We start from the raw sequence: 24,134 nt of genomic DNA, 5'->3' as shown, positions 1-24,134 counted from the left end.
CGTCAAAAAGTAACTTCCAAGGTTTTACAGATACCTCCATCGCGTCCAGGCCTGGGCTGATTTCATTATTGACCTCCAAACATGGGTGATCAACCAGGAAATCCGCCAAGGCCTGGCCTTTCACCGCCTTTTGAGGAACGTAACACAAACTAAATTCCATTAAGGCCAAGGACCACTTGCCAATTTGGCCTCTTAAGATAGGCCGAGTTAGTAAGTATTTGATTAAGTCCGTTTTACTCATGATGTACACAGAAATGGGCAACATGTAGTGCCTCAATTTTATTGCTGAAAAGTACAAGGCAAGACATAATTTTTCAATAGGAGAATATCGTTTTTCACAGGGAGTCAACAATCTACTCAAATAATAAACCGCTTGCTCCATGCCTTGCTCATTGTCTTGGGCCAGCAAACTTCCAATCGAATCTTCAGCCGCAGAAACATATAATTTCAATGGCCTATTCTTAATTGGAGGCATCAAAACCGGGGTCCGCACTAGATACCCTTTAATTGCTTCGAAGGCCTCCTGATGACAGGCCTCCCAAACGAAATCCTCTCAGTCTTTTATCTTCAGTAATGGAGAAAAGGCCTTGACTCTCCCTGCTAAGTTCGAAATAAACCTCCTCAAATAGTTTTGGGATCCGAGGAGCTGCTGTAACTCCTTCTTTGTTGACGGAGGTTTTGCTTCCATCAAGGCCTTCGACTTGTTCTTGTCGACCTCGATTCCTCGCTGATGAACCAAAAATCCGAGAAAGTTTCCCGCGGATACCCCAAAGGCACATTTCAAAGGGTTCATCTTTAAATCGAACTCTTTCATTCTTTGAAAAGCCTTCCGGAGATGTTCCAAATGCTCCTCGTAGGATTGAGATTTTACTACCACGTCATCAATGTAGACCTCCATGAAACGGCCGATAAAGTCATGGAAAATGGCGTTCATGGCCCGTTGATACGTGGCTCCCGCATTTTTCAGGCCGAATGCTATCACAACCCACTCAAATGTCCCTAAAGCCCCTGGACATCTAAATGCTGTTTTGGCAGTATCGGCCTCGTTGATGAAGATCTGGTTGTAACCCGAATGCCCATCCATAAAAGACAAAAACTTATGCTTTGCCGCTCCATCCACCATCAAGTCGGCCAACGGCATCGGGTATTCATCTTTTGACGAAGCAAGGTTCAAATTTCTAAAATCTATGCAAACTCGAATCTTGCCATTCTTTTTGACTACTGGGACAATATTAGAAAGCCAAGTCACGTACCTTGCCGTTCGAATGAAGCCAGCCTTAAGAAGCCTCTCGATCTCCTCCTTGACCTTAAGCTCCACTTCACTTGACATCCTTCTTGGAGGTTGCTTGAACGGCATGAATCCCGGTTGTATCTGCAGCTTATGCTCAACCAAATCCCTTGGGAGGCCTGGCATCTCATCATAATCCCATGCAAAGCACACTTTGAACTCCGTCACGAGTCGAACGAGTTTTTCTTTTACCTCATCGGGCCAGAGCTGGTTGATGTATACAGGCCTGGGATTCTCGGAATCTCCCAAGTTGATTTCTTGCAAAGGATCCTGAACGTCGGCCTTCAAATCGTCCATCTTAGCTGGGGCTGCGTCTAAGTCCTTCATTTGTATCACGTCAGGGCCTTTTGCAAGGCCTTCGTCTTCATAGATGAATTCCGCTGCTCCTATTGGCGAGGGTCCTTCTTCTTCACACGACCTATACATTCTTTCCTCCATTAAGTAAGAACTGAATCGTGCAATCATGGCCTGAAGGGCCATGTCCTCTTCTTGTTCAATCGGTCGTACTGACATTGGAAATGGCTTGAGTCGTGGGAGCAATCGGCCTGTGATTATCCGGGCTGACTAGCTCTTGGAACAGCTTTCTTAACTCATCTACGGAGGCTTGTGGGGAGATGGAAACCATTTTGTGGCGGCCATACTTGTCCAGGCTTGCTATCTTCATTGGGCCAACGTCTGGGTCATACAACATTGCTTCCGCATGGTTCGTGGAAGCAAGAAAAGGCCTACGATCTGCCCATACTACCTCGACGTTGCCTTGGTTCCAGAACACTATGCATTGATGTAGGGTCGAAGGGATTGCCATGCAGGCGTGGATCCAGTCCCTCCCCAACAGTACGTTGTACGATGCCCAAGAATCGACCACAAAGAAAGGAGTGGTGAGCGTCTTGGACCCAACCGTCAACTTCATGATCAAGATTCCTTGGCAAGCGGTGACGCCTCCGGTGAAGTCAGTCAAGCTTGCACTGGAAGCGATGAGGTCTTAATCGATCTTTCCTAACTTGTACATCATGGACCTAGGGATTAGGTTAGCAGCCGAACCATTATCTACAAGCAAACGATTAACCGGTATCCCATCCAAACATCCTGAAATGTACAAGGGTTTAATGTGGTTGGCCGCTTTTGAAGTTGGTTTTTCAAAAATGGCACAAACGGCCTGTTCGGCCTGCTCCTTCTCAGCCTTCTCTTTCAATATAATCACCGACGAGACAGCTTCCACAGGTTTGGAAGACTGTCCTAAGATCTGTGCCGTCTCCCTCAACTCCTCTATGTCACCTTCCATGACAGAAATTTGGTGCTCTTTGGCCATCGCCTCTTCTGGCAGAATGAAAACCATGTTGCAAGGCTTCGAAAGGCCTTGAGAGGGCCTAAATTCTTTGGCTAATGGGTTCAAGGCTCACTTGCCCCCCGAGGCCGATCGATCACCCAGTTTTGGAATAGGAGTATTGGCTACCGGTGCAGCCCTTTGAAGGATTCTTACTTGGCGTGGAGGCTCAGTAGGATCCTCCTTTACCATTCTTTCCTTAGGCTTGCGTTCTCTTCTAGGCCTAGACGTCTCGTCCTCCTCGGAACAAAAAAGACTCCTTTGAAACAGGACCTTCTCCTTGCCCTTTTTACTGCTCTCGAGGCCTTCTTCTCCGCTAAAATCCACCTCTATGTTACCTTGCTTCAAAGCTTCCAGGTCTTCTAAAAGATCTCCCTCAGGCCTATCTTCCAAATCCATTCCTTCTTCTGCCCCCCGGGCGGCCTACCTAAACCTTTGGTAACGCCGCTTCTGCGACCTGGACAAAGGTGGCCTTTTTGCGGGAAACTTAGGATGTTCAACCTTGGTCCAATAGTTTAGAGGAGTGTTTTTGGGTTTCACAGTCCTAGGCCTCCTCTCTGCCGGGGAAAAGGCCTTAAATTCATAGTCGCGCCTCGCCTCACTTCCGTGGCCAGATCGCAGACATGAGAAAACGGATGAACGCTTATGCGTTTTTGGTTTGTGATCAGGCATAAACTCTGGAGGCCTCACCACCATGCTCTTCAGCTGCGGTTTGGATGGCTCGACGGTCTGTCCGCACTCGTTACAGACCAGCGAGCACCTTGGCGTGAAGAACTTCTTGATTTCTGACGCCGCCCTGCTCCACCGGGATGGCCGCTGTTCAGTCTGTCTCACTCGACGAGGCCTTTTGGCATCTTCCTCAGAAGACGGATCTTCATAAGTAGGCCTTCGTGCTTGCCTAGATGGTTCTCCTAGGCTGACCTTGGGCCTTGGAGAACTATTCGGCATTCCCCTCATGTTGAAGGACACCATGTTGGTACTCAGGCCCGTCGGGAATGGATTTGCATCCACACCCATGGCCTTCTTATCTTTCGACTCAAACTTGAACTCTCCACGTTCGATCTTATCCTGAATATCATTTCGGAAGACCATACAGTTGCTGGTGGTATGGCTCCACGAATTATGATATTTGCAATATTCTCTGCCCTTCAAATCCTCCATTGGAGGAAGCTTATGGCCTGGATGAAGCTTCACAAGCTTGTCGGCCATGAGCTGATTGAAGATTGCCTCGGCCTTTGTAATGTCGAATGTGTAGACCCGGTTTGACTTGCCTGAAGGTGATGCAAAGTCTGCCTTTTCCAACCTGCCAGCTTTCAAGAAATAAGGCTTCTTGTTAATCAACTCCACGACAGCCACCTCTGCTTCGTACCTAGGCTCCATCGCGGCCACCTCATAATTGGGGTCTCTATAATAGGTTCCCTTTGAGGCGGCCATGCGGTCTTATTCCTGCCTCAAGATCCGCTCATATCTTGTTGCTTTGGCTGATAACTCAAAAAGATCCCTGAACTCCGCCTCGTAGAACTTCTTTTTCAATTCAAAGCTTAGGCCATTTAATGCCAAGCTCACGTACTCTTTCTCGGGCAGGGAGACCTTGCACTTAAATCGAGCCTTCTTGAATCTGGCCAAATAAGTCTCCACTCCTTCGTTTGGGAGCTGGCTCAAGCTTGAAAGGTCAACCATTGTGACCTCTGGCTCCACCCTATAGAACTGTTGGTGGAATGCATCCTCCATTTGTCGCCAGGTCTGGAAGGAGTTGGGAGACAGATTGATGTACCAAGTAAAGGCGGTGGCAGTCAAGGAGTTAGGAAACAACCTCAACTTCCACTCGTCCTTAGTCCCTGCTTCCCCACATTGGACTTGGAATCGGGCTACGTGTTCCACCGTTGATTCCTTTGCGTCTTCCCCAGAAAAAGTATGGAACTCTGGTACTCAAAAGCCTTTCGGGAACAGTAGCTGGTCAACCTCGTCTGAGTGAGGCTTCGTATAAATAGGCCTCCCCATAGGCCTAAATTCTGGCCCTAACTGCTCCTGGAGCAACGCTATGATCTGGTCTCTGCCGGGTACTTGTTCGAGGGGTGGAGGCCTTGCATACTCCTGGGGTGGCGGCCTGACTTGTACAGCGTTAGCTGGCTGTCGCTGGCCGTGCCATGCCCCCCGAGTATCCTACTGTATGAATCCCATATGGGGCGCCACACGGGGAATATGGCCTCCTCCCATCGGATGAGGCCCGCCATTTTGGTTTCCAAAAGTAGGACGTGGAGTGGGGCTTCCCCCCATCATGAAACGCCTATCCAAATTCTCAACAGGCCTTAAAGGGTTTTGGCCTGTCGGGTCTTGAGTCTGATGATGTGCTCCGCCGTGAGCCCATCCTCCACCTGAACTAGAAGCCTGGAATCCATGTGGTTGTGGCGAAGCATAACTCTCGTGGGGTGGACGTTCAGAGAAACCATTAAACACCCCAAAGTGCAGCATCAAGGGTGTTTGAGGGGGAAGGTCAGCAAGGCCTTTTTCCTTCCTATCTTCCTTCATCATAGCCACCAAGTCACCCATGGATGCGGACACTGCATTTACGTTGGTTGTGAGCGACCCCATAGAGGCTGCAAGGTGCAGGTTTCAATCTCGAATCTCCGTCATTGCTGAACCAACATATTGAGAAATTTCTTGTGACATCTCGCGGTTGGTCTCTAGCATATAGTTTCGTACACTGCCCATAGACCTGTTCAGGTCTTGGACGCTGAGGAGAGGCTGCTCAAGGCCGCTGCCTAGCTCGTCATGAGTTGGTTGTTGGAGGATTGGGTCCTCTGGAGGATCAAAAGCTGAAACGCCTTTTTGGTTGTCTTTCTTCACCATGGTCACCCTTTAACGATAAGAGTTCCCACCGGGCGTGCCAAATGTTTCTCCACAAAAAGTGCAAAAACCAAATTGGCTTGGAATGCGAGGGCGTGCCAGGACAAGTCTGTCCGAATTGCTTTTAAGGCCCTCGTGCCTCAAAGTCTGACTTCTATCGAGTGATTGCGCTCGGCCTAAAGGGTAAGGCCTCATGATGATTCGTTGGTTGCCTTGTCGGGCTAAGGACTTGAAGTATTTCCCACTCGTTGTTAGAACAATGGAAAGAAAGACAATGCAGTAAGAAAGGATCAAACGAACTCCATTAATCGATTCAATGAAGCTTGGATACAAGAAATGTGATAAAACTTTGACTACTTTGAAGTGAATACATGTAATATTTGAAAGAAATGGGAATGTAAGTGCTTAAGCTGTGAGCTTTGAGGTCGTGGACCATTTCCAAGGCCTCCAAAACTGAGAATTATAGGGACTACAGGCCTTGAGCTGCTTCAAAATGCTCCAATGCATGGCTGCCAAGTGGCCTTCTAGCAAAGGCTTGGGCTTGAGCAGCTCCAAAATGCTCCAATGAGGGGCTTCTTCCTGAACAAAACGTGCCTTATACTCCAAGAGTATGGCAAAGGCCTGAGAAGTCCTCCTTTTCTGTGCAAATCTCTGGAAAAAGGCATAAAGAATCTCAGGCCCTGCAGCACCCAGACCATTTTGAGCTGCTTCAATACTCAAGCTATTGCTTGCATGGCCATCTTCCGGGCCCACCATAGCTGCAGGCTAAAAATACCCCAGGCCTTCCCATCATTTTATTGGGCCTTCAACTCTTTGTGGGTCCCAAAAACCCTTTGAGCTTAATTCTTTAAGGAAGAAGGATCGAGAAAAAGATCAAGCAGGCCTGGGAGAGCTGCTTGTGAGCAACTTGCTTAGGTCTGTAGAAGTCATTCACTAGAATCTCCATGGGCTGCATGCTCGCCACCTGTTGCTGGCCTCTGCATTATCCTGAAGAATGGGGTCCCGCCACTACAGACCTTGAACTGCTTGTGAGCAGCTTACCCAGCCTTGTACAGCAAGAATATTCTAGGCCTTTGAGTTGCTTGTGAGCAGCTTCGAGGCCTTTCAAGCCGCTTGTTAAGGGCTTTTAAAGATGTTTTCTTAAAGTAATGGGCCTATTTCCTGGTCAAGCCTGAACTTAATTGGTGAGTCATGGGCTTTTTGCCCATTGTAAGCCTTCTGAGCCCAAGTCGAGATCTGGCGAGCATGAACCAGGGTTTCTATCAATTTGGGCTTATTTCGTGGGCTTTGCTACTCTTAGGCACTTGGATTAGGCCTGGATGAAACATTTAAGCAAGTGGATTAATTTAATCCTTGGGCCTTTTAACTGATTTGGGCCATGATGGGAGGCCCATAATTTTTTAAGAGACAATCTTAATTCGTGAGTGGCCGGTCGTAGGGCCTTTCAAGGCTAGAGCCGCGACCTTCAAGGCCACCTTTTAACCAGTAAATCCACTTCTTGATTTTTGGCTAAAAATGGGTGTAAACACTCCCTTCCCAATATTCTTCTGGATTCATCCGTAATTCCTGAAGCTCTCTTTCAAGCATGTACCCCTACAAAACTGGCATCATTTCTCATGTAAGAAATTTTGTTTCTTTGGCCACTGGTAATAATATCGAAGACTTTAGGTAGTATTCTCATCGAACTCAATTTACCGCCGCATTCCACCAACAACTATCAACAACTACTGCTGCATTCCACCAATTCAGTCCATTTGGTGGAGTGTACTAAAACAAAACATATTTATATAAATCCATTCACGTATCCATGCGTATCGATCCCACAACAAAATACATCCCAATGCTGTAAAATATCAAGCCTAAAGTATTCCGTAATATAAGTATTGAGCTACAAAAACGAGTGGACGTTGCATTGTTAATTTAATTAGGTTCTCAAAAACTAATACCAAATCGCATTAATCACGCTCAAACATTTGCAACTAAAGTCGTCAAAACACATACGAGCCGTAATGAAAACACGCATACACAGAGAGAGAGAGAGAGAGAGAGAGTACTAGACTTTTTACAACGAACGTCACATCATGGATCAAATCAAATTGCAACAGTTCATGTATAGCTTATCAACAAGTTATTGCTTTCAAGTGCAATTAAAACCCTCACCTCATCAGCTGTCCAACTCCTCAGGTATCCAATCATATCGTCGCTATTTTTGTTGTTGAGGACTGTTGGCATCAGGAACATGTTCGACATTGCATGATTGTCTAGAACCATTCTGATGGAACATAACCGCATGCAACAAAATCATAAAGAAGGATATTAACAAGATTCTCTCCTCTCTCTCTCTAGGCGATTTTCGTTTGGGTACTGCCGCTAGGGTTTCTGCTGCTTGGGGGGAGGCGCCTCCTCCTCCCCCTCGGCTTTGCTCTCCCTCTCTTCTCTTTCTAACTCTCCCCCTGTCCCCAGATCGCAACATCTCTTCCTCTTCTCTTCTCGCTCTTGCCGTCGTTCCATTCATTTCAATCTTCTTGGTCCTGCCGTTTTCATTGCCTGGGTTCTTCTCTTGGGTTGACCTTCTTCATGCCTAACGGCATGCAGCGCGGTGTTGTTGGCGACAGTGTTTGATCTATTTGTTTGGGGCTTTGGTCTCCTGCTGGCTCCTCCGTTGCGGGGTTCCGGTTTTATGCCTGATGGTGAAGGGATGACCACGCAACTTTTGTTTTGCTTCTCCCTCCTCGGTTGTGGTGGCCGGAGTTTGGGTTGGGTGGAGGTCAGTTGTTTGCGAGGCGGCACTGTCCATGGCAGTTGGGGTGGTGGTATTGTTGTCTGGGCTTTGGCTTTTGTTTTTGCAGGTTTTCTTTGGTGGCTGATGGTGGATTTGTGGCAGCAGTGCTGGTTTTTTGGATGCGGCGGTGGTGGGGGATCCGGATCCGGATCTGTGGTTGTTTTGGGGAGGCAACAACAGTTTCGGAGGCTTGGTATTCGGCGGTAGCAGTAGTTCTTGGTGGCACGGTGTTGGGGGTTGGGATCTGCATCTTTGTTTGCAGGTGGTGGATTTCGGAGGGGTTTGTGGTGGCGGCAGCTTCGGGCAGCGGTGGCATCGGTTATTCTGGAGCAGCAAAAGGGGCTAGTTCCCCGGGTTCAGGCAACGATGATGGCGTGGTCTGCTATGGCTGGCTGCTAGGCAGTGGCAGGTGATGGATCTGATCGTTTTTGGGATTGGTGGCTTACAGCTGGTTCACGGCGATTTGGTGCTTTGCGGTAGCTGCTTTGGCATTGGGTCTACAATTTTCGTCTTAGGGATCCTTTGGGCTTATTTGTTGGGCTTTGCCCCTTGTATTTAGGCTTTTAGGCCTTATTGGAGTTGGGCTGCACCCCTTTTGCGTCTTATTTGTTTATCTGGGCATTATGGCCTCTTAGGTGTTGAGTTTTGTCCTGTGGGGTGTTTCTTTGGCTGGCGCCTTGCCAATCAAAGGCTTGGGTCTCGGATGGACACTTATTGCCCTTCTCCTTGTTCCTTTTGGTATTTGTTTTTACTTTCAAAGATTAATAAAATTCTTTTCGCCGTACATAAAAAAAAAGAAAAAGAAAGGATGTTAACATCGTTGCCGAGCAAAAAAAAAAGAAAACACAGCTCTCAATGGTTAGAGACACAAGGCAAACGACAATGCAACAAGCCATAAGATCCTTCTTTCAATTTTTGTTTCCTGATTATTCTCTTTCCATCTGAACTGTACACAACGACAAGCCATGGTTTCGAAAAGTAGTTTACAAACAGAACACAAATCCTTGTAAGGAATCTAAATTTGACAAAGTAAATTTGGAACATGAAAAGACTCATATTCACTTACTCTGGTATATATAGGAGTATTTATTTTGGACATCAATTCATTAACTGAGAAGCAACAGAGCTACAAACCCTGAGAACTTAAAAGAGAGAAATGTGGAATGTGGGCCCTTTCCTTATCCTGTCTAAGCAAAATAGACAACTCAGGAGAAGAAGAGAGGCCACCGAACTTGGAAAGCTAGCATTAAAAGCCATAGCCACAATGTTGTAACTCTGCATACACTCATTTCCCCCCACCCATTAGTGGAAGCCCGCCAAAGGGTATTTTTCTAGCCCCCAATCCATAGAGATTCTCGATAAATTTCTTGGTGATTCCACTGAGGAAAACTTGGTACAGATCGATGTTATATTGCGACCGCCTGTCAGGGAGTGTGCAGTAGTTTTCCTAGAAGTCATTTGTCCCTAAGCTCATCGCATATAGTGCTTGAGCTAGGGTTTGCTTGGCCTTGCCTTCACCAAGATAAGCTTTCAATTTCTTTTGTTAGTCCTTGTAGTACTCTAGTTCCTACCATAGGGGTATAACAGACTGCAATGAAAGCATATGGATGGTACAAATGGATTAGGTACGTGGTGTTTAAAGATATGTTTGTAATAAGCAATAATGGGCTTGAAAACAAAGGGCACGAGGTTATAAAAGAATCATAATTTAGTACTTCCTCCATCCCAAAAAATTAGCTCACTTTGAAAAGACGTGTTATTTTTTAATAAAAAAATAAACTACTTGTGTGGGTAGCTTGTTTTTGCTATAAGGCAATTATACTAAAGTTTAAAAGTGGAAGTCCAGTACCATGGTTTTTAAACAAGGGAATCTGAACATAATAAGCTACAAATAACAATATGATTCAAATAACTGGCAACTCACTAGCACATCAGAAGTTGCATTGTCATAGCCAGTTCTAGCTGACGCAAACATGACTCCAACCGCGAAATCCTTTATGCTGTATGCCGGATCTAGATAGACTGGCACAATTGTTCTAAGACCAAACGCCTCAGAGATAAAATCGGTTGGAATCCGGCCATTGGAGAAACAGCCCGTCAGCCGGCCACCGTCGAAGTCACGGCCGTAAAGCTCGAAGTTGCTCCTAGCAATGGTTGGAATCTGGTTGTTGTTTCCTGCATGAACTGATGAGTCTCCAAACACTATAATTGCTGGAACCTTATTTTTTCCTTCAACAAAAACTAGCAATAGAAATTGGGTTAAAATAACCCACAATGTTGCAATAGTGTTGGCCATCTCCTCTGTTTTCTCTCCCCCACAACCTTCTGATATGTACATATATACTGTTGAAAGTTTGTACTTTGGGGGAGTGGAGTTCTTCAGTGTGGGGATTGGAGTCAAGAAGTTTGCTGGGATTTTCAATTAATACGCACATGAGTATGTTTCATTGTGTGGGCACTGATTTGTTAAGAAAAGGACATGTAACTTATAAGGGAATTTTTTTCTTGCTTTAGCTTTTTTGGGTCAAAATGGAGAAAGTTTATTAATCTAACGGGCGGAAAATGCCTAAACATCAGAGAGCATTGAGCCCCATGGGGACAGAGCTAGTGGTCGTCCACAAGCCCGCCGAACCACTAGAAAGGGCTTCTCTTCCTTTAGTTTGCGAAAATCATTTTATGGTTTGTTACGGTGTTAAAAAGTAAAAAAGAAGAAGTATTGTAATGTTGCACCAGTTTGGTGCCATTTTGGCTCAGTCTCACATCAAAACCATTGGATTAAAGGCATCTCATTTTTTGATACACAAATTGGCCAGAGTGATGTGGCTGCCAAATTTAGTCTACAACATACCCCAAACAAACCTAGGAAATTTATATTTCCCAACAACCAAGAGCTTTTGATTAGTTAACATGTAAAACTCTGGAGCAAGGTTTGTGGTTACTCTGTAACATGACCGATTTCACAACATGATGTGTTGTGTATCAGATGCTATATAAGCATCCATAACCCTAAGGGTTAGTTCAGATGGTTGGTAAGTGTTTCTCCCCAAACAGTTGTCCAGGGTTCTACTCTTAAGGCAAGGTCGTAAGAAAATAATTTTTTGTGAATTCTCTATACTTGAAATGGATGGCGACAGAGCCGGGAACGGATTCAATCACAATGCGTGTAAGCTAGCCCCGATACACCTGACCTGATAGTCATTTCAACCACAAGGTCCACAACAAGTACTCAAGATTTGGGGATCAATCAATCACTTTCAATCTCCACCTACCCACCAAAAAAAACACCCAAAATAAATTCGGATTTGGGGGGAGAGACATTTTAATGGGGTTGCTCTGACTTATTAGCAAATGGTACTCCGACAGTTTTGGACGATGCATTGAAGGCTCTCCAGCAGGAATGGAGGCGTGGGGTTGCTGCCTATTTACGCCTTCAGAATCAGATATTTCTTCTCTGAATCCAATGTAAGTTTCTTAATTGTTGAGCTATATATCATGCTGTTTGATGCCAAGAAATAGGATCATGTCGTTTGGTCCTCCATTACCCGCTGCCTTCCCCGGCTCTAAATGGCCTGTGCTAGTGAACGCGATATTGGTATTTTAGAGATTAATCGAGATGTATGCGAAAGTTGACCCCAACACTTGTTATCAAAGAAATGTCGTCGCCTACCTGACTCATAATGCACGAATACTTGCAGTGACGCTATATAATCCAAATATGAAAAATGCATGAATTTCTAAGTACTATCTCATGGCTGAAAATGTGTTGAGGTATTTGACAGAATTTTGGAGACGGGAGATATCTAGCTAAGACAGATGAGATGATATCTTTTCTTTTTGCCCAATCAGTTTGAGAATTATTGTAAATATATGTTTAAGTACACCAAAATTGCTCTGGTAGTTTTTTTTGTTTGGCAATCAGTAGTGGGCTTGAGTCATACTTTTCGGAAACCGATATCAAGAGGAGAATAGGAAATAGTTGGTAACTCTGTTGAGTTCGCCACCATAGTACTCGAGTGGTCCGAGAGTGCCAAGTGGAAGGGTCGTTGCTACAAGGCAGGGGAATCTGTTAGGAGTTGAACTCCTTGTTCAACTCACAACGCCTTACGGATCTTGGAAATTAGGATCACAAAAATCGCAAGCAAACAGAAATAGTGCATAACGAACAAGAAAAGAAAGAACACAAGATATATGTGGAAAACCTCAACGTGAGGAAAAACTACGGGAGCCACACCAGTCTACTATGAAATCGAATCAAGAGTACAAGTCTTCTTGCAATCTCTCTGAGACCTACGCTTTCTCTTGCCTCTTTGTTTTTCTCTAAAAATATGTTAATCTAATTACATACAAACTGCATTGTAAATAGGTCGGGTCCTATGTGGAAATTACACCCCAAGTCCTTGAAATATTGTTTTCGCTGCAGTTCGGTGGTCTTGGCCTCACGAGAATAGTGTTGGTAGAAATAATTGATTTAGACAAAATTTGAATGGCAATCTGGATTAAAGGGAAGTTTGATATTAAGGAATACTCCATTGAATACTTCAAATGGATCTGACAGCGATTAGGAAGTTAAAACTCTAAGGTGTTTTCAGCTTTTGGGTTTGGGTTGGGGCTTTTCAGGCAGGGTGGCTCTTTGTGTCTGGTATGGTGGGTGGTCCTGGGTAGGTTTAGTCTGCTTTGGGAGAGTTTTCTCCTTGGGTGTTGGGTTGTTCCTCTGGTTGGGGTGTCTTTTGGTTTGGGGGTGGGTTTTGGGGTCCTATATTTTGCTTTGGGTGTTGGTTAGTGGAGGGTTGTGTGTCTGGTGGCTGTTTTTGTTTTTGTTTTTTTTCGTGTCTGTGTTTTGTCTTGTGTCTGTCTCTTGGTGTCTTGTTTGGTCGGTCTTCTGTGTCTTTCCAGTCTGGTTCGGACCTGCAGTTGCTACTCCATTTCTGGAGGGCTAAGAGTATGTAAAGAAGATGTTAGATACCTCTTCTCAACTCCTAGTTTAGGAGGGCTAAGAGGTTTAACTACTGAGATCTCAACAGCTGTTATAGATTGCTGACTTTGCCTACTTCAATCTCTAGACTTGACCTGCTAACATGCTTTGGGGTCTTTCTCGCTTGAAAGGAATCAATTTCAGTCTATGATGCTAGGATGGTGTGTGATGTAGTCACGGTCAAGATTTTGAGGTGGTGTGTCTGTTACTCTTTCAACTCCAAACTGTGGAGGGCTAAGAGTCAAGGTTAAGGTCAAGGTAATTTCAAAGCACTTTCATCTCCAACTTTGGAGGGCCAAGAGGTGTTCAAAGTTCATCCATATGTATGCTGGGTTTCCTATTTGCGCTATCAAGCTTTCTTGTGCAGTCGTTTTAAGGAGGTAGTATTTTGGTTATTTCAAATCCTGATTGTAACTGATGCTGTATCCCAAGTGTTATGTTTTTTCAACTCCTAAGTTTGGGAGGGCTAAGAGACAAATGGGACCATTTGTTGTTTCCCCTTCCTGCTCTGTTGATGTTGCTAGTGCCGTGGATGGATCCAAGTTAAGACTATGCCCGAATGCCTTTGATCTCTGCAGTTGTGCCTATGATTTCCATGGTGCTGGTTGTATGCCGACTTGCTGCCATTGCTACCGCTGCTTTGTTAAGTGAAGGTCTGCCTAGGTTGCCTATGGAATTGGATGCCTATAGATGTGCCATTGTCTGCTTTATGTGGATTGGTTAAGTGTTTGAATCATAGGTTCTTGGGCTCATTCAAGCTCCATTGAATGTATTTTTTTCACCTTTCTTTTCTTTCTTTGGCTTTTTACGGTACCTCATTCTTTGTGGTCCGTAACTGGTTTTGCCTCGATGTACTCTTTGTCGAGTTTCTAATAAAATTTTGTTGCCTACCAAAAAAAAAGAGAGAATAGTCTATTAGAATTATGCTGCTATGCTGAAAGCCTAAAACACCTTTTTGGGCTATCTGCTTCTTTCTTTCTCTCTTTTTTTGGAGATATTTTATTCTTTCGTTTATCTTTTTGACATTTTTCGCGAATGTCTATACTTTTTCAGTTCATCTCGAGGAGAGGATTCAAAAAAGAAGATAAAGAAAGATAACTGAACAAACCAGATCTAGAATAGCAATGCACGTACAATACTTGCCTTTTTGGTTCAAATTGAAAAGCTGGTACAGTAAATGCGCAGATAGGATTCAAAAAAGTAAGCAAATATGAATGAGGCGTGCCCCACAGGTTAAGAGAAGTGGAAGACATATACTTAGGCACATAAGTAATTCATCAAGTTTACGATGAAAGCATTATTTGGTTACACCATAAATCAAATTGATTCTTGTTTAATATACCCACTCTGTAGGGTCATGGCGGACGTTGCCAAAGTGATTGGATTCTTGCTTGCTTCCAATATTGTCTAATGGAAGTGGGATTGGTCCCCTCATATTATTCAAGGTGTCAATATGCTGGCTCAGACACCTCGAGTTATCAACATTGTTTAAATTTTCATGTTGGCCTGGCAAGGTAAAACCATGGAGGATTAAAGACAATGTCAGAAAAAAAGTGAAGGTTTACAACCATGGAAGGACGAATTTACAGAAGTATTGAGTAAGATTTTCAATTGTTTACCTTCAAAATATTGTTCTTGACCAGATGAAGCTCAGGGAGTACGATATCAATGCTCATTCGGTCTTTTGGGGATTTTGTAGAGCATGCCAGTCCTATTTCTATAACGGAGATAAGATACTCCATCATTTTGCTGCCATTTCTCTCCTCGGTTAAGAGCATAGGGTCTACAATCTCCACTATATGTTGAGGCAAGGCAATCCTTGTAAAGTTATGAAGGTTAAGGTCTCCCTCAAACATTACGTCAGTAGGTCTCTTCCTTGTTATCATCTCCAACAACAAGATCCCGTAACTATAAACATCTCCACTAGTTGACATCTCGCTTCCTAGTCCATACTCTGTAACTCGGAAAGTTCAAACATCAACACAAAAGGATCACTGTTCGGATAACGAAAGTGATGTACGAAAAGAATGAGGAAACTGGCTTTAAGTACACAATGTGTGTTTTCTAGCGTAAAACTAGTACATTTACACAAATATACAATTGAATGTGCTCTGTTTCAAGATAACAATGACAAATTCCACATCTCGAATGGCATGGACAGATCAAAACCCAATGTTAATTAAATCCTTGTGCTGATGAAATTTCGAGTGTAGATATTAGAAGAGGAAGATTTAAAGTACCTGGAGCTGCATATCCAATGGTTCCCCTTATTGCAGTTGAACTACTTGTACTTGGAGTGGTGAACTCTGCACGAAATCTAGCTAGACCAAAATCTCCAACATGAGCAACCATGTCACCGTCAAGAAGGATATTACTTGGCTTTATATCGCAATGAATAATTGGCCTTTCGCATTGGTGATGAAGATAATCGAGAGCACAAGCCACATCAATGGCAATGTCTATTCTTTGCAGAAGATTGAGTCCCACGAACTCATGTCCCCCATGACTATTTGAACTCGGAATTGGATGCAACCAATTATCTAGACTTCCATTCGGCATGAACTCGTAAACCAGAGCTTTAAACTCATTCCCTTGAAAATCCATGCTAGAACAAGAAGTTATGATCGAAACTAGGTTTCGGTGTCGAATATTCCTTAAGGCTTCGCACTCTGCCATGAAACTCTTGATAGCGCCACGAGTTTGAAGGTCAAGTACTTTGACCGCAACAACTAACTCTCCGTTTTGTTCAATAACACCTTTATATACACGACCAAAACTACCAAAACCAAGCAGATTCGTCGAAGAGAAACCTTCAGTTGCTTTGAGAAGTTCTCCATAAGAGGCTTTCAAGAATGGATCTTTCAACAATGAAATTGTAGGTTTGGTCTTTCTTTTCTTTTTGAACAAATATATGATGAAAGATGATACTGCAATTACTCCAACGAGTACCGAAGCTACTGTGATTCCTAACGTCCGTGAAAGAGACATCTTTTTCCTCGATTTCTTTGTGGTGCACCGAGGTAGTCGTAGTCCGGAAATGCCACCACAAAGCCTATAATTTCCGGCAACTAATATTGCACTTGTATTGGTGAAAACACCCTTCATTGGTAACTCTCCTTCAAAATTGTTGAAAGATAAATTGAGATACTTGAGGGCAAATGTCCCCAAGAATGCAGGAATTTTACCAGATAAGTTGTTGTGAGAAAGGTCCAAATATTGAATACCTCTCATGGATTCCATTGCTAGTGGAATAGACCCTTGAAGGAAATTTCGCTGCATATATAGATTTTCAAGGCTAATGCAGCTACCAAGAGCGCTAGGAATTTCACCAGATAAACCGTTCTCAGAGATATCGATTTCTCTCAAATTTGTGAGGTTTCCAATCTCACGTGGCAAGGATCCAGACAAATGGTTGCGACCTAGATGCAATGCAATTGACAGAGAAGAGACTGTAAAAAGTTTTCTCGGTATGCTCCCATTAAGGTCATTTCCAGAAAGTGTTAACAATAACAATTTCTGACAGTTGCCAAGACTCGAGGGTATGGCCCCCTCTAGTCTATTTTCATTCAGAAAAAGTTCATTCAGCAAGGACAAATTTCCAATAGACTCTGGGGTTTCACCTGAGATAGTGTTGTTCGAAACTACCAACCTTCGCAACTTATGAAGATAACCTATGCTATCGGGAATCCGGCCTGTAAATAGGTTATTATGCAGAGTTAAGGTTTCTAGGTTCACAAGGTTTCCTATTGTCGAAGGAATAGATCCATACAATTGATTTTCATGTAGTGTCAGCCAAGAGAGATAGATCGACATATTGCCCACAGAGTCTGGTAATACCCCTCCAAATTGGCAAGACGCCATACTTATAATTCTAAAATTGCTACAGTTGGTTAAAGAACTGAAAAAGGCTAGTCCATCGGTTCCCTTAGTATCAAAATAGTTATTCTCTAGACCAATCCAACGGAGGTTTTGTAGGCTTCCGAAATCATTTGTTACTTTTCCATTGAAATTGTTATCCCCCAATTCGAGCCGTACCAACTGCGAAGAGTTGGATAAAGAAAGCGGAACGGGACCATTAAGTTGATTAAGGTAGAGCTGAAGGAACTGAAGGTGAGGGAACATGAATGTCGATGGAAGACTTCCTTGAAGTCGATTATTAGCCATAGATAATGTATGTAGCAATGATAGGTTGTATAAGGAAGGAGGGATGATACCTGAAATTTGAGTGGTACCCAGCGCTAACCCCCTAAGATTTTTCAATTTACCCAAAGCATTCGGAATACTTCCTCCCAACGGATTGCCAGAGGCACTGAAGTTTACCAGAGAAGTAAGATTCCCAATCCACGGAGGAATCCCTCCGGTCAAATTGTTAATACTAATGTAGAGTGCTACGAGTCTTGGCATTGAATAAGCAAGTTCTTTAGGGAACTCTCCAACTAGCTTGTTTTCTCCTACACTAATGTACCTGAGATTGGAGCAACGAGATAGGCTTGGTGGAATTGTTCCTTCGAACCCGTTAAAGCTCAGATTCAGTTTCTCTAATCTGAAAAGATTACCGACTTTAGTTGAAATTTCACCTGTAAAAGTGTTGTTTGAGAGCGAAAGCTCCCGTAGAAAGCTGAGGTTTCCGACATAAGGAGACAAAGAGCCAGTTAGACTGCTGGACGTGAGGTCTATAACGGTGACTCGTTTATGTCGACGACCACATTTGACACCTTGCCTGATGCAGAATGGAAATGGTTTATTATTTAAGAAATAGATTTTTAGTTTTATTATTTTGGTTATAAATTATCAACTGATGCAACGCAGCCTCCTTTTACGAAACTATTTGCAAGAAGAGATCACGAACTTGCTTATGTTAAAGATTCTCTCTTTGAAACATAAACACAAATAGGTATGAACTAGAGGTACTCTGATGCAGAATGGAACGATTTTGAGAAACTTCTCAAATTTTCATTAATTCAATCATAAAACAACTCCATTTTAATGTCACCCTATAATTTATTTTATACTAAAAACCTAAGACCATAAAGGAATCAGCAAAACAGGAAGCTGAATCCCGGTGAATCACTATTTGACTCAATATTACCAAAATCAAAAGATTTGATCTCAAAATACTAAATATTAAAAGAAAACTTGCCAAAACAAATGGCACTTAAAGCAGAATATTCAAAAATAATTTATAACCAAAATAATAAAACTAAAAATGTATTTCTTAAATAATAAACCATTTCCATTCTGCATCATTGCCAGTGGCAGAAATGGAGAGATTCGTTCCATGAGCTCAAGGCATCTTGTTTTCCAGTGAAAATATTTGACTTGATGGCCAATAATGCATGGAAATCAGTCTCGTTGCTAGCAACATTAATAGTGTTAATGAGACTAAGGGATGTTGTGTCATGGGCAATGGCTATGACTTGAAGCAATTGACTGAGGGAGAGGAATACGGCCAGGAGATCAATAGAGAGAGATTTGGTTGCTGGACTCATCTTCAAATTAAATATTTCGTGTGTGGTTTGAGCTCTGAATTCCCTATATATAGCATGAAGGTCCAAGTTTTTTTTTTTTTTTGAATCGGTCAATTCACTCAAGCTCGGCCGAAGGCACATGAAGGTTCAGAAATAAGAATTTCCACATTTTTGGTCTCTGGTGGGGCGCCCGTCATTTAATGGCCGTAGAATTTTCAACCCCTTTGCAATCTTTCCAGAAATTTTAGAACCACAACCACAAAGTCCTTGTAGCCATGGCCCGAGATTTGGAAAGCTTGAAAATGTATATTTTCTGTACATTATTAAGATAAATGTTTTCTGAAAGTGGTAGTCAATGGTATTCGATCACTGTGATTGTGGGCATGATCGATGATCTTGAAAAGTTTTTAAAAAATGAACGTTCATTATCATCGGAATAGCTTAAGAAAGGCCTAACAAAACTCAAGATCGAGGACCGTTTATTAACTATGGAGAGGATCTTTTTGCGTTTTACATTCCCGTTTTCAATTGGAATTATAATGAGTAAAATACAAATTGCAAATCAATACCAGCTTTGATATTTCTCTAGTTAATTTTTAGAATTTTTGTCATTTTATTTTTAAGGTGCAAATCTACTATCTACCGATGGATCTTTCTAGTAGAAAGACATTATGTCCAGATCAAGTAGAAGGACCATGTGGGATACAAGACATATTAGTCGGAATGATCAAGATCAATTTCATCCAACGATCGTCTTAAGACTTTATTTGGAACCTCAAAATGAAAGAAAAAAGAAAGAAAAATAATTATTTTCATTTCTGTTCTTGTTTGAAACTCAGAGGAAAAAAAAGGGAGAGTTCTTTTATTTTTTTATTTTTTTATGTGTTTTTTTTATTTTGTTTCTCTTTCTTTTTTGATAAGCAAAAGAGAAAGTTCATAAAGCAAAATTTTACCAACACTCTCTGCATTTGCCCACGAACGTAAATTATGTCCTTTCTTTTCTTGTCTGGATACCCAACAAGAATGTAACTTTCTAAACCTTGCTCCCTGTCACAATCCTGTTAACGAGTAGAGAGATTAGAGTAATGATTAAAAAGTTAAAGAGAAAAATGAGAGTAATGATTGAGTTGAAAAATATTTTTTGAGTATAGTAGTGAAGTGAACAAGACAAGAATTTCCAGCATTAAGTCTGTCAAAAACGGTTAGGCAATATGAAGAATTAATTTCCGCAAATCTGGTCATGACTGGTGGGGCCATCATTTAATGGCCTAAGAATTTTCTGCCTCTTTGCAAATCTCTCCAATGATTTTTTGAGTCAAATGATACCTAAAAGCTAAAAGTCCTTCCAGGCTCTTTGAATTTAGGGATGTGATGGAACAGAAACAAAAAGATTGGAATTTCTTGCCAACACTACAAGAAAATGAGGCTTTAACGGAATTTTTATTACCAGCACTTTATAAAATGCCGGTAAAACTGGTTATTTCCGGCATTAATACAATTGCCGGTTAAAATAACCTTAAAAACGGCATTAGGTATAAAATGCCGGCAAAAAGTACCTAAAACCGGCTTTACTTCAAAAAATGCCGTTTTTAGTATAATTATGTGAAGTTCCAGAATCAACCCGCAAAATTTCATCCCTTTTTAAACGACGTCGTCTATTGTATACCCAAAATCTTCTCCTTATTTCCCACCTATTTTTTCCCTTTCTTTTGAAGGGGGAATTGCAGAACAGCGGACAAAAATGCAAATAATGTCCAGGTCATGGACTAGTTTTTAGGAATTCAAAATTCATGGGAAGGAGAAAAATATTTCCCAATACATGGAATTCAAAATAGAGGTGGACAAAAATACCCCTTCTACTACAAGACGTCGTTCCCCTTCTTTCTATTCCCTCCCCAAAACGTGAAACCCTCCCACCCAAATCACTCTAAAAACCTCGCTGAAACAATCCCCCCCCCCCCCCCTCGCTCTGTTGCTCTCTCCCTCCATCCCGTTGCTCCCTCTCTCCTCCTCTCTTTCTTGCCAACCAACAACCAGAGATCAGCCATCTTCCTCGATCAGGTTTCGGAATTCAATGGATTTGAAGTTAGGGGAATTTCCAGTGCTGATTTGTTGAAAGTAAATAGCTAATTCCTCGAGTTCCATCCTCGTCCAGGGTAAGAGTTCTTGGCCTACACAACTTAATTTTATCTCATGCACTTACTATTATTTGTTCCAGTGCTTTATTGCTGTTTTGGCCACATTCTTCAATTTTATCTAGGTTTGAACTTCCAAAATCCCCAGGGTTGGAGATATTTTTTTACTATTTCTTGTCATCTGTAACATGTATTTTGTTTACGATTATTAGTTATTTTGCTTTGTGGGGGCCCATTGATATATAGGACATAGAACTTCGATTTTCAGTTTCCCATCTCTTTTCAGTATGCCATTCGTGGTGCATGTGTTTATAACCTCTTCTTTTTTATACGTTTTCTCTTGCCATTTGTAGGGGCCTATATCAAATGTTATAATGATAGCCCAGAGCTGTTTCGCAACTGCAAATTTTGATGTATTTTCCAATTTGTCCACTATATTAGGGCATTGAATACATGCCATTTGCTAGCCATTGGATATTAGGCCCACTAAATTGGCGGTTCATGTTTATCATGCATCTGAATTGAACAATTGAGTTCCATATACGTTACAAAATTGTTGCTTCTCTCAACTAGGCATCATTCTTGACTAACATGTGACATGTAATTTGTTTCGCTCTTATTACGTTGTGAAGAATGCTTATCTCTAAAACTCCATTTGTCACTTGACATTTTTGTCTGTAGACGGCAAGAGAAGACCATTACGAAGCTTGTTGTTGATACAGAGACAGATAAAGTTCTTGGAGCATCCATGTGTGGGCTGGATGCGGCTGAGATTATGCATGTATTGGTTGTCTTTGTCCAATATTTCAGGAAAAATTTCAAAATACCCCCCAACCTTCACACCAAAATTCAATTAGACTTCCAACCTTTTAAAAACTTCAATTTTACTCCCAACGTTATTTTCCATTAATCAAAACGCCCCCTTCCGTCCGAATAACTAACGGATTCCGTTAAAAGCTCTGTTAAATAGCGTCCTGATCGAACTTCGATGATTTGAGCCGCTCAATGTGTTCAAAACGTGATTTTAAGGGTTTTTGCAAGAAATCAACAAAAAAATCACCGGAAAGGGGTTTCATCTGAACAGTTTTTTATTGAATGGTTCAATAAAAAACTGTTCAGATGAAGCCTTCTCGACCATTTTTTTTGTTGATTTCTCGCGGGTACCCTTAAAATCACGTTTAAATCATATTGAGCGGCTCGGATCATCGAAATTCGATTGGGAAAGGGGAGGTGCGGATCAATCCGGATTTTGTTCAAGTTTGGATGTCCGGATTTTGCTTCGGTCTGCACCTCCCATTTTTCGATCAAATTTCGATGATCTGAGCCGCTAAATATGATTAGAACATGATTTTAAAGGTACCCGCGAGAAATCAACAAAAAAAATGATCGGAAATGGCTTCATCTGAGCAGTTTTTTATTGAACCATTCAATAAAAAACTGTTTAGATAAAACCTTCCCGGTCATTTTTTTTACTGATTTTTTGAGGATACCCTTAAAATCACGTTTTGAACACATTGAGCGGCTCGGATCATCGAAAGTCGATCGGGACGCTATTTAACGAAGCTTTTAACGCAATCCGTTAGTCATTCGGACGGAAGGGGGTGTTTTGATTAACGGAAGATAACGTTGGGAGTAAAATTGAAGTTTTTAAAAGGTTGAGAGTCTAATTGAATTTTGGTGTAAAGATTGGGAGGTATTTTAAGTTCTTGAGCAGTAGCTACATATAGGTTTGAATCCCTCATTTCTTAATTCACATGGAACTTGAGGCTTACTATTTTTGTGTTTTATTAAGATCATCAACAAATAGTGATATTTAGGGAAGGCTTGAGCATCGAAAAACTGAAATTCTCAGAGTTCCATATCGAGTTAATTCTTTAGTCCTATATTGCCATGCAAAAAAGAAGAAGAGCTCCCATGGTGCCCTTCCACTGATGGGCGGAACCAGAGTAATGAACTTGGGCTTTCACCTTTGTGTTTCGATTAGAATGATTGAATCTTCCACACGAATTGTCTTGCATTGCCTATGTCTGGATCTATGCTGCCGGAAAATGCTAATACCCTAGTGATTGCAGATTGAAACACAGTTTTCAAAATAGGGCACATTGATATTTGAAAGTGCTGGATTCAGTGTTCCAAAGTGTTCCCTAACTTTTTCACTGTTTGTTTCTTTATCTTTTATCTCATGCATAAAAAAGTTAAATTGTGATTGCCTAAAACTCGAAGAGAGTAGTTCTTTGGAAGATGTGTAAAAAATGTTTTCATATATAGTGCGCCAAGAAATGTGCTTTAAGTGGACATTTTCAAAATTTTACCATGATTCGTAAGTGTGTATCCCCTATTGTGGCAGATCCCATTGTATCTCAAGTAGGTGGTATTCCTCAAGTACTGCCTATAGCACTTCTTATGAATGTCCTACTTTTCTGGATTACTTTGTGGTTTAGTTGATATCTTCATATGCAACACCTGATACTATTTGGTATATCCTTCTCAGGGCATTGCTATTGTGCTCAAGTGTGGAGCAACTAAGGCACAATTTGATAGCATGGTAAGCTGGACTTCACTCCTCAGAACTAGTTGGGAAAGAAATGACATACTGCTCATTCTGACTAGCTTCTCTTCCTACTTAATTTTCTTTCGAACTGGCATCTGAGCTTCTGTTTGTTGACGTGTGGAGTTACTTGAAGGAATATTCATACGGGTAGCCTATAAGTTGTTTCCCCTAACTATCAGAGCACTGATTTTCTTTAAAGCTTAGTTGGAGTCTTTTGTCTCTCCTCGTACTCCCTCTGTCCCCACTCCACATTGTTTGTCATTTTCTGGCAGTCATGCCTTTATCAGGTCAACATATACTGTTTTTTGGTAGAAAAAGATTTCAAGATCTTTTCTAGCAATTAAAAGATCTCATTTAGGTTTTGTAGACAAAGTTTTCATAATCATCTAATAAAAAAAGTCAGAAAACATAGACGATTTTGTGTGATGTCCATGATATTGGAAATGCACAAATAAATGAGGACAGATGTGTATTTTCTTTCATACACAAATTAACTGAGAACTCATGTTCCTATAACCATTTCCATCCCCCAGTTGTATTGGAATACGATTTGTTATTAGTATCATAATTTTTTTGGTTGGGTGATAGGTGGGCATACACCCGGATGAATTTGTGACTATGCACTCAGTGACGAGGTGCCTCACAAAACCGAAGACTAATCTCTGAATACAAATACAACTTTGAGAATAGTAATTAGGCCGATATAAGAGGCTCTCTTATGTAATTTGTTTCATATTATCTGCTTTGAGAATAGTAATTAGGCTGAT

At 42.0% G+C, this 24,134-nt stretch overlaps 2 protein-coding genes and 1 long non-coding RNA gene across 3 annotated transcripts; 1 reads left to right on the top strand and 2 right to left on the bottom strand.

The window, feature by feature from the left end:
* Positions 1–9,672: 9,672 nt before the first annotated feature.
* LOC131323611 (GDSL esterase/lipase At2g04570-like) lies at positions 9,673–11,735 on the bottom strand. Its single transcript, XM_058355463.1, has 4 exons — positions 11,668–11,735; positions 11,090–11,181; positions 10,166–10,650; positions 9,673–9,829 (listed from the first exon to the last, which is right to left on the bottom strand). Exons 1-4 carry the CDS (start codon positions 11,733–11,735, stop codon positions 9,809–9,811), a joined length of 666 nt encoding a protein of 221 aa, XP_058211446.1. The 3' UTR covers positions 9,673–9,808.
* Positions 11,736–14,329: 2,594 nt separating this feature from the next.
* Positions 14,330–17,922, bottom strand: LOC131322975 (receptor kinase-like protein Xa21). The gene is made up of 3 exons (XM_058354586.1): positions 15,454–17,922; positions 14,833–15,167; positions 14,330–14,719 (listed from the first exon to the last, which is right to left on the bottom strand). The coding sequence occupies exons 1-3, from the start codon at positions 17,615–17,617 to the stop codon at positions 14,702–14,704; spliced, it is 2,517 nt and encodes an 838-aa protein (XP_058210569.1). The 5' UTR covers positions 17,618–17,922; the 3' UTR covers positions 14,330–14,701.
* Positions 17,923–21,055: 3,133 nt separating this feature from the next.
* LOC131322985 (uncharacterized) lies at positions 21,056–23,898 on the top strand. Its single transcript, XR_009199045.1, has 3 exons — positions 21,056–21,243; positions 21,284–21,597; positions 23,308–23,898. It is a non-coding gene; the product is annotated as an uncharacterized LOC131322985 (long non-coding RNA).
* The last annotated feature ends 236 nt before the right edge of the window (positions 23,899–24,134 follow it).

The sequence above is a fragment of the Rhododendron vialii genome, chromosome 4a, assembly GCF_030253575.1.
Source record: "Rhododendron vialii isolate Sample 1 chromosome 4a, ASM3025357v1".
Taxonomy (NCBI): domain Eukaryota; kingdom Viridiplantae; phylum Streptophyta; class Magnoliopsida; order Ericales; family Ericaceae; genus Rhododendron; species Rhododendron vialii.
This window is presented reverse-complemented; position numbering and strand designations above follow the sequence as displayed.

Coding starts and splice junctions, on each gene's coding strand:
- LOC131323611 (XM_058355463.1), bottom strand. CDS start 11,735: ATGATATATAGCTCAACAATTAAGAAACTTACATTGGATTCAGAGAAG. Junction 11,182..11,667: donor AAATATCTGATTCTGAAGGC/GTAAATAGGCAG, acceptor GTCATGTTACAG/AGTAACCACAAACCTTGCTC. Junction 10,651..11,089: donor ATTTCCTAGGTTTGTTTGGG/GTATGTTGTAGA, acceptor TGAAAATCCCAG/CAAACTTCTTGACTCCAATC.
- LOC131322975 (XM_058354586.1), bottom strand. CDS start 17,617: ATGCCAAGACTCGTAGCACTCTACATTAGTATTAACAATTTGACCGGA. Junction 15,168..15,453: donor CATTGGATATGCAGCTCCAG/GTACTTTAAATC, acceptor TCCGAGTTACAG/AGTATGGACTAGGAAGCGAG.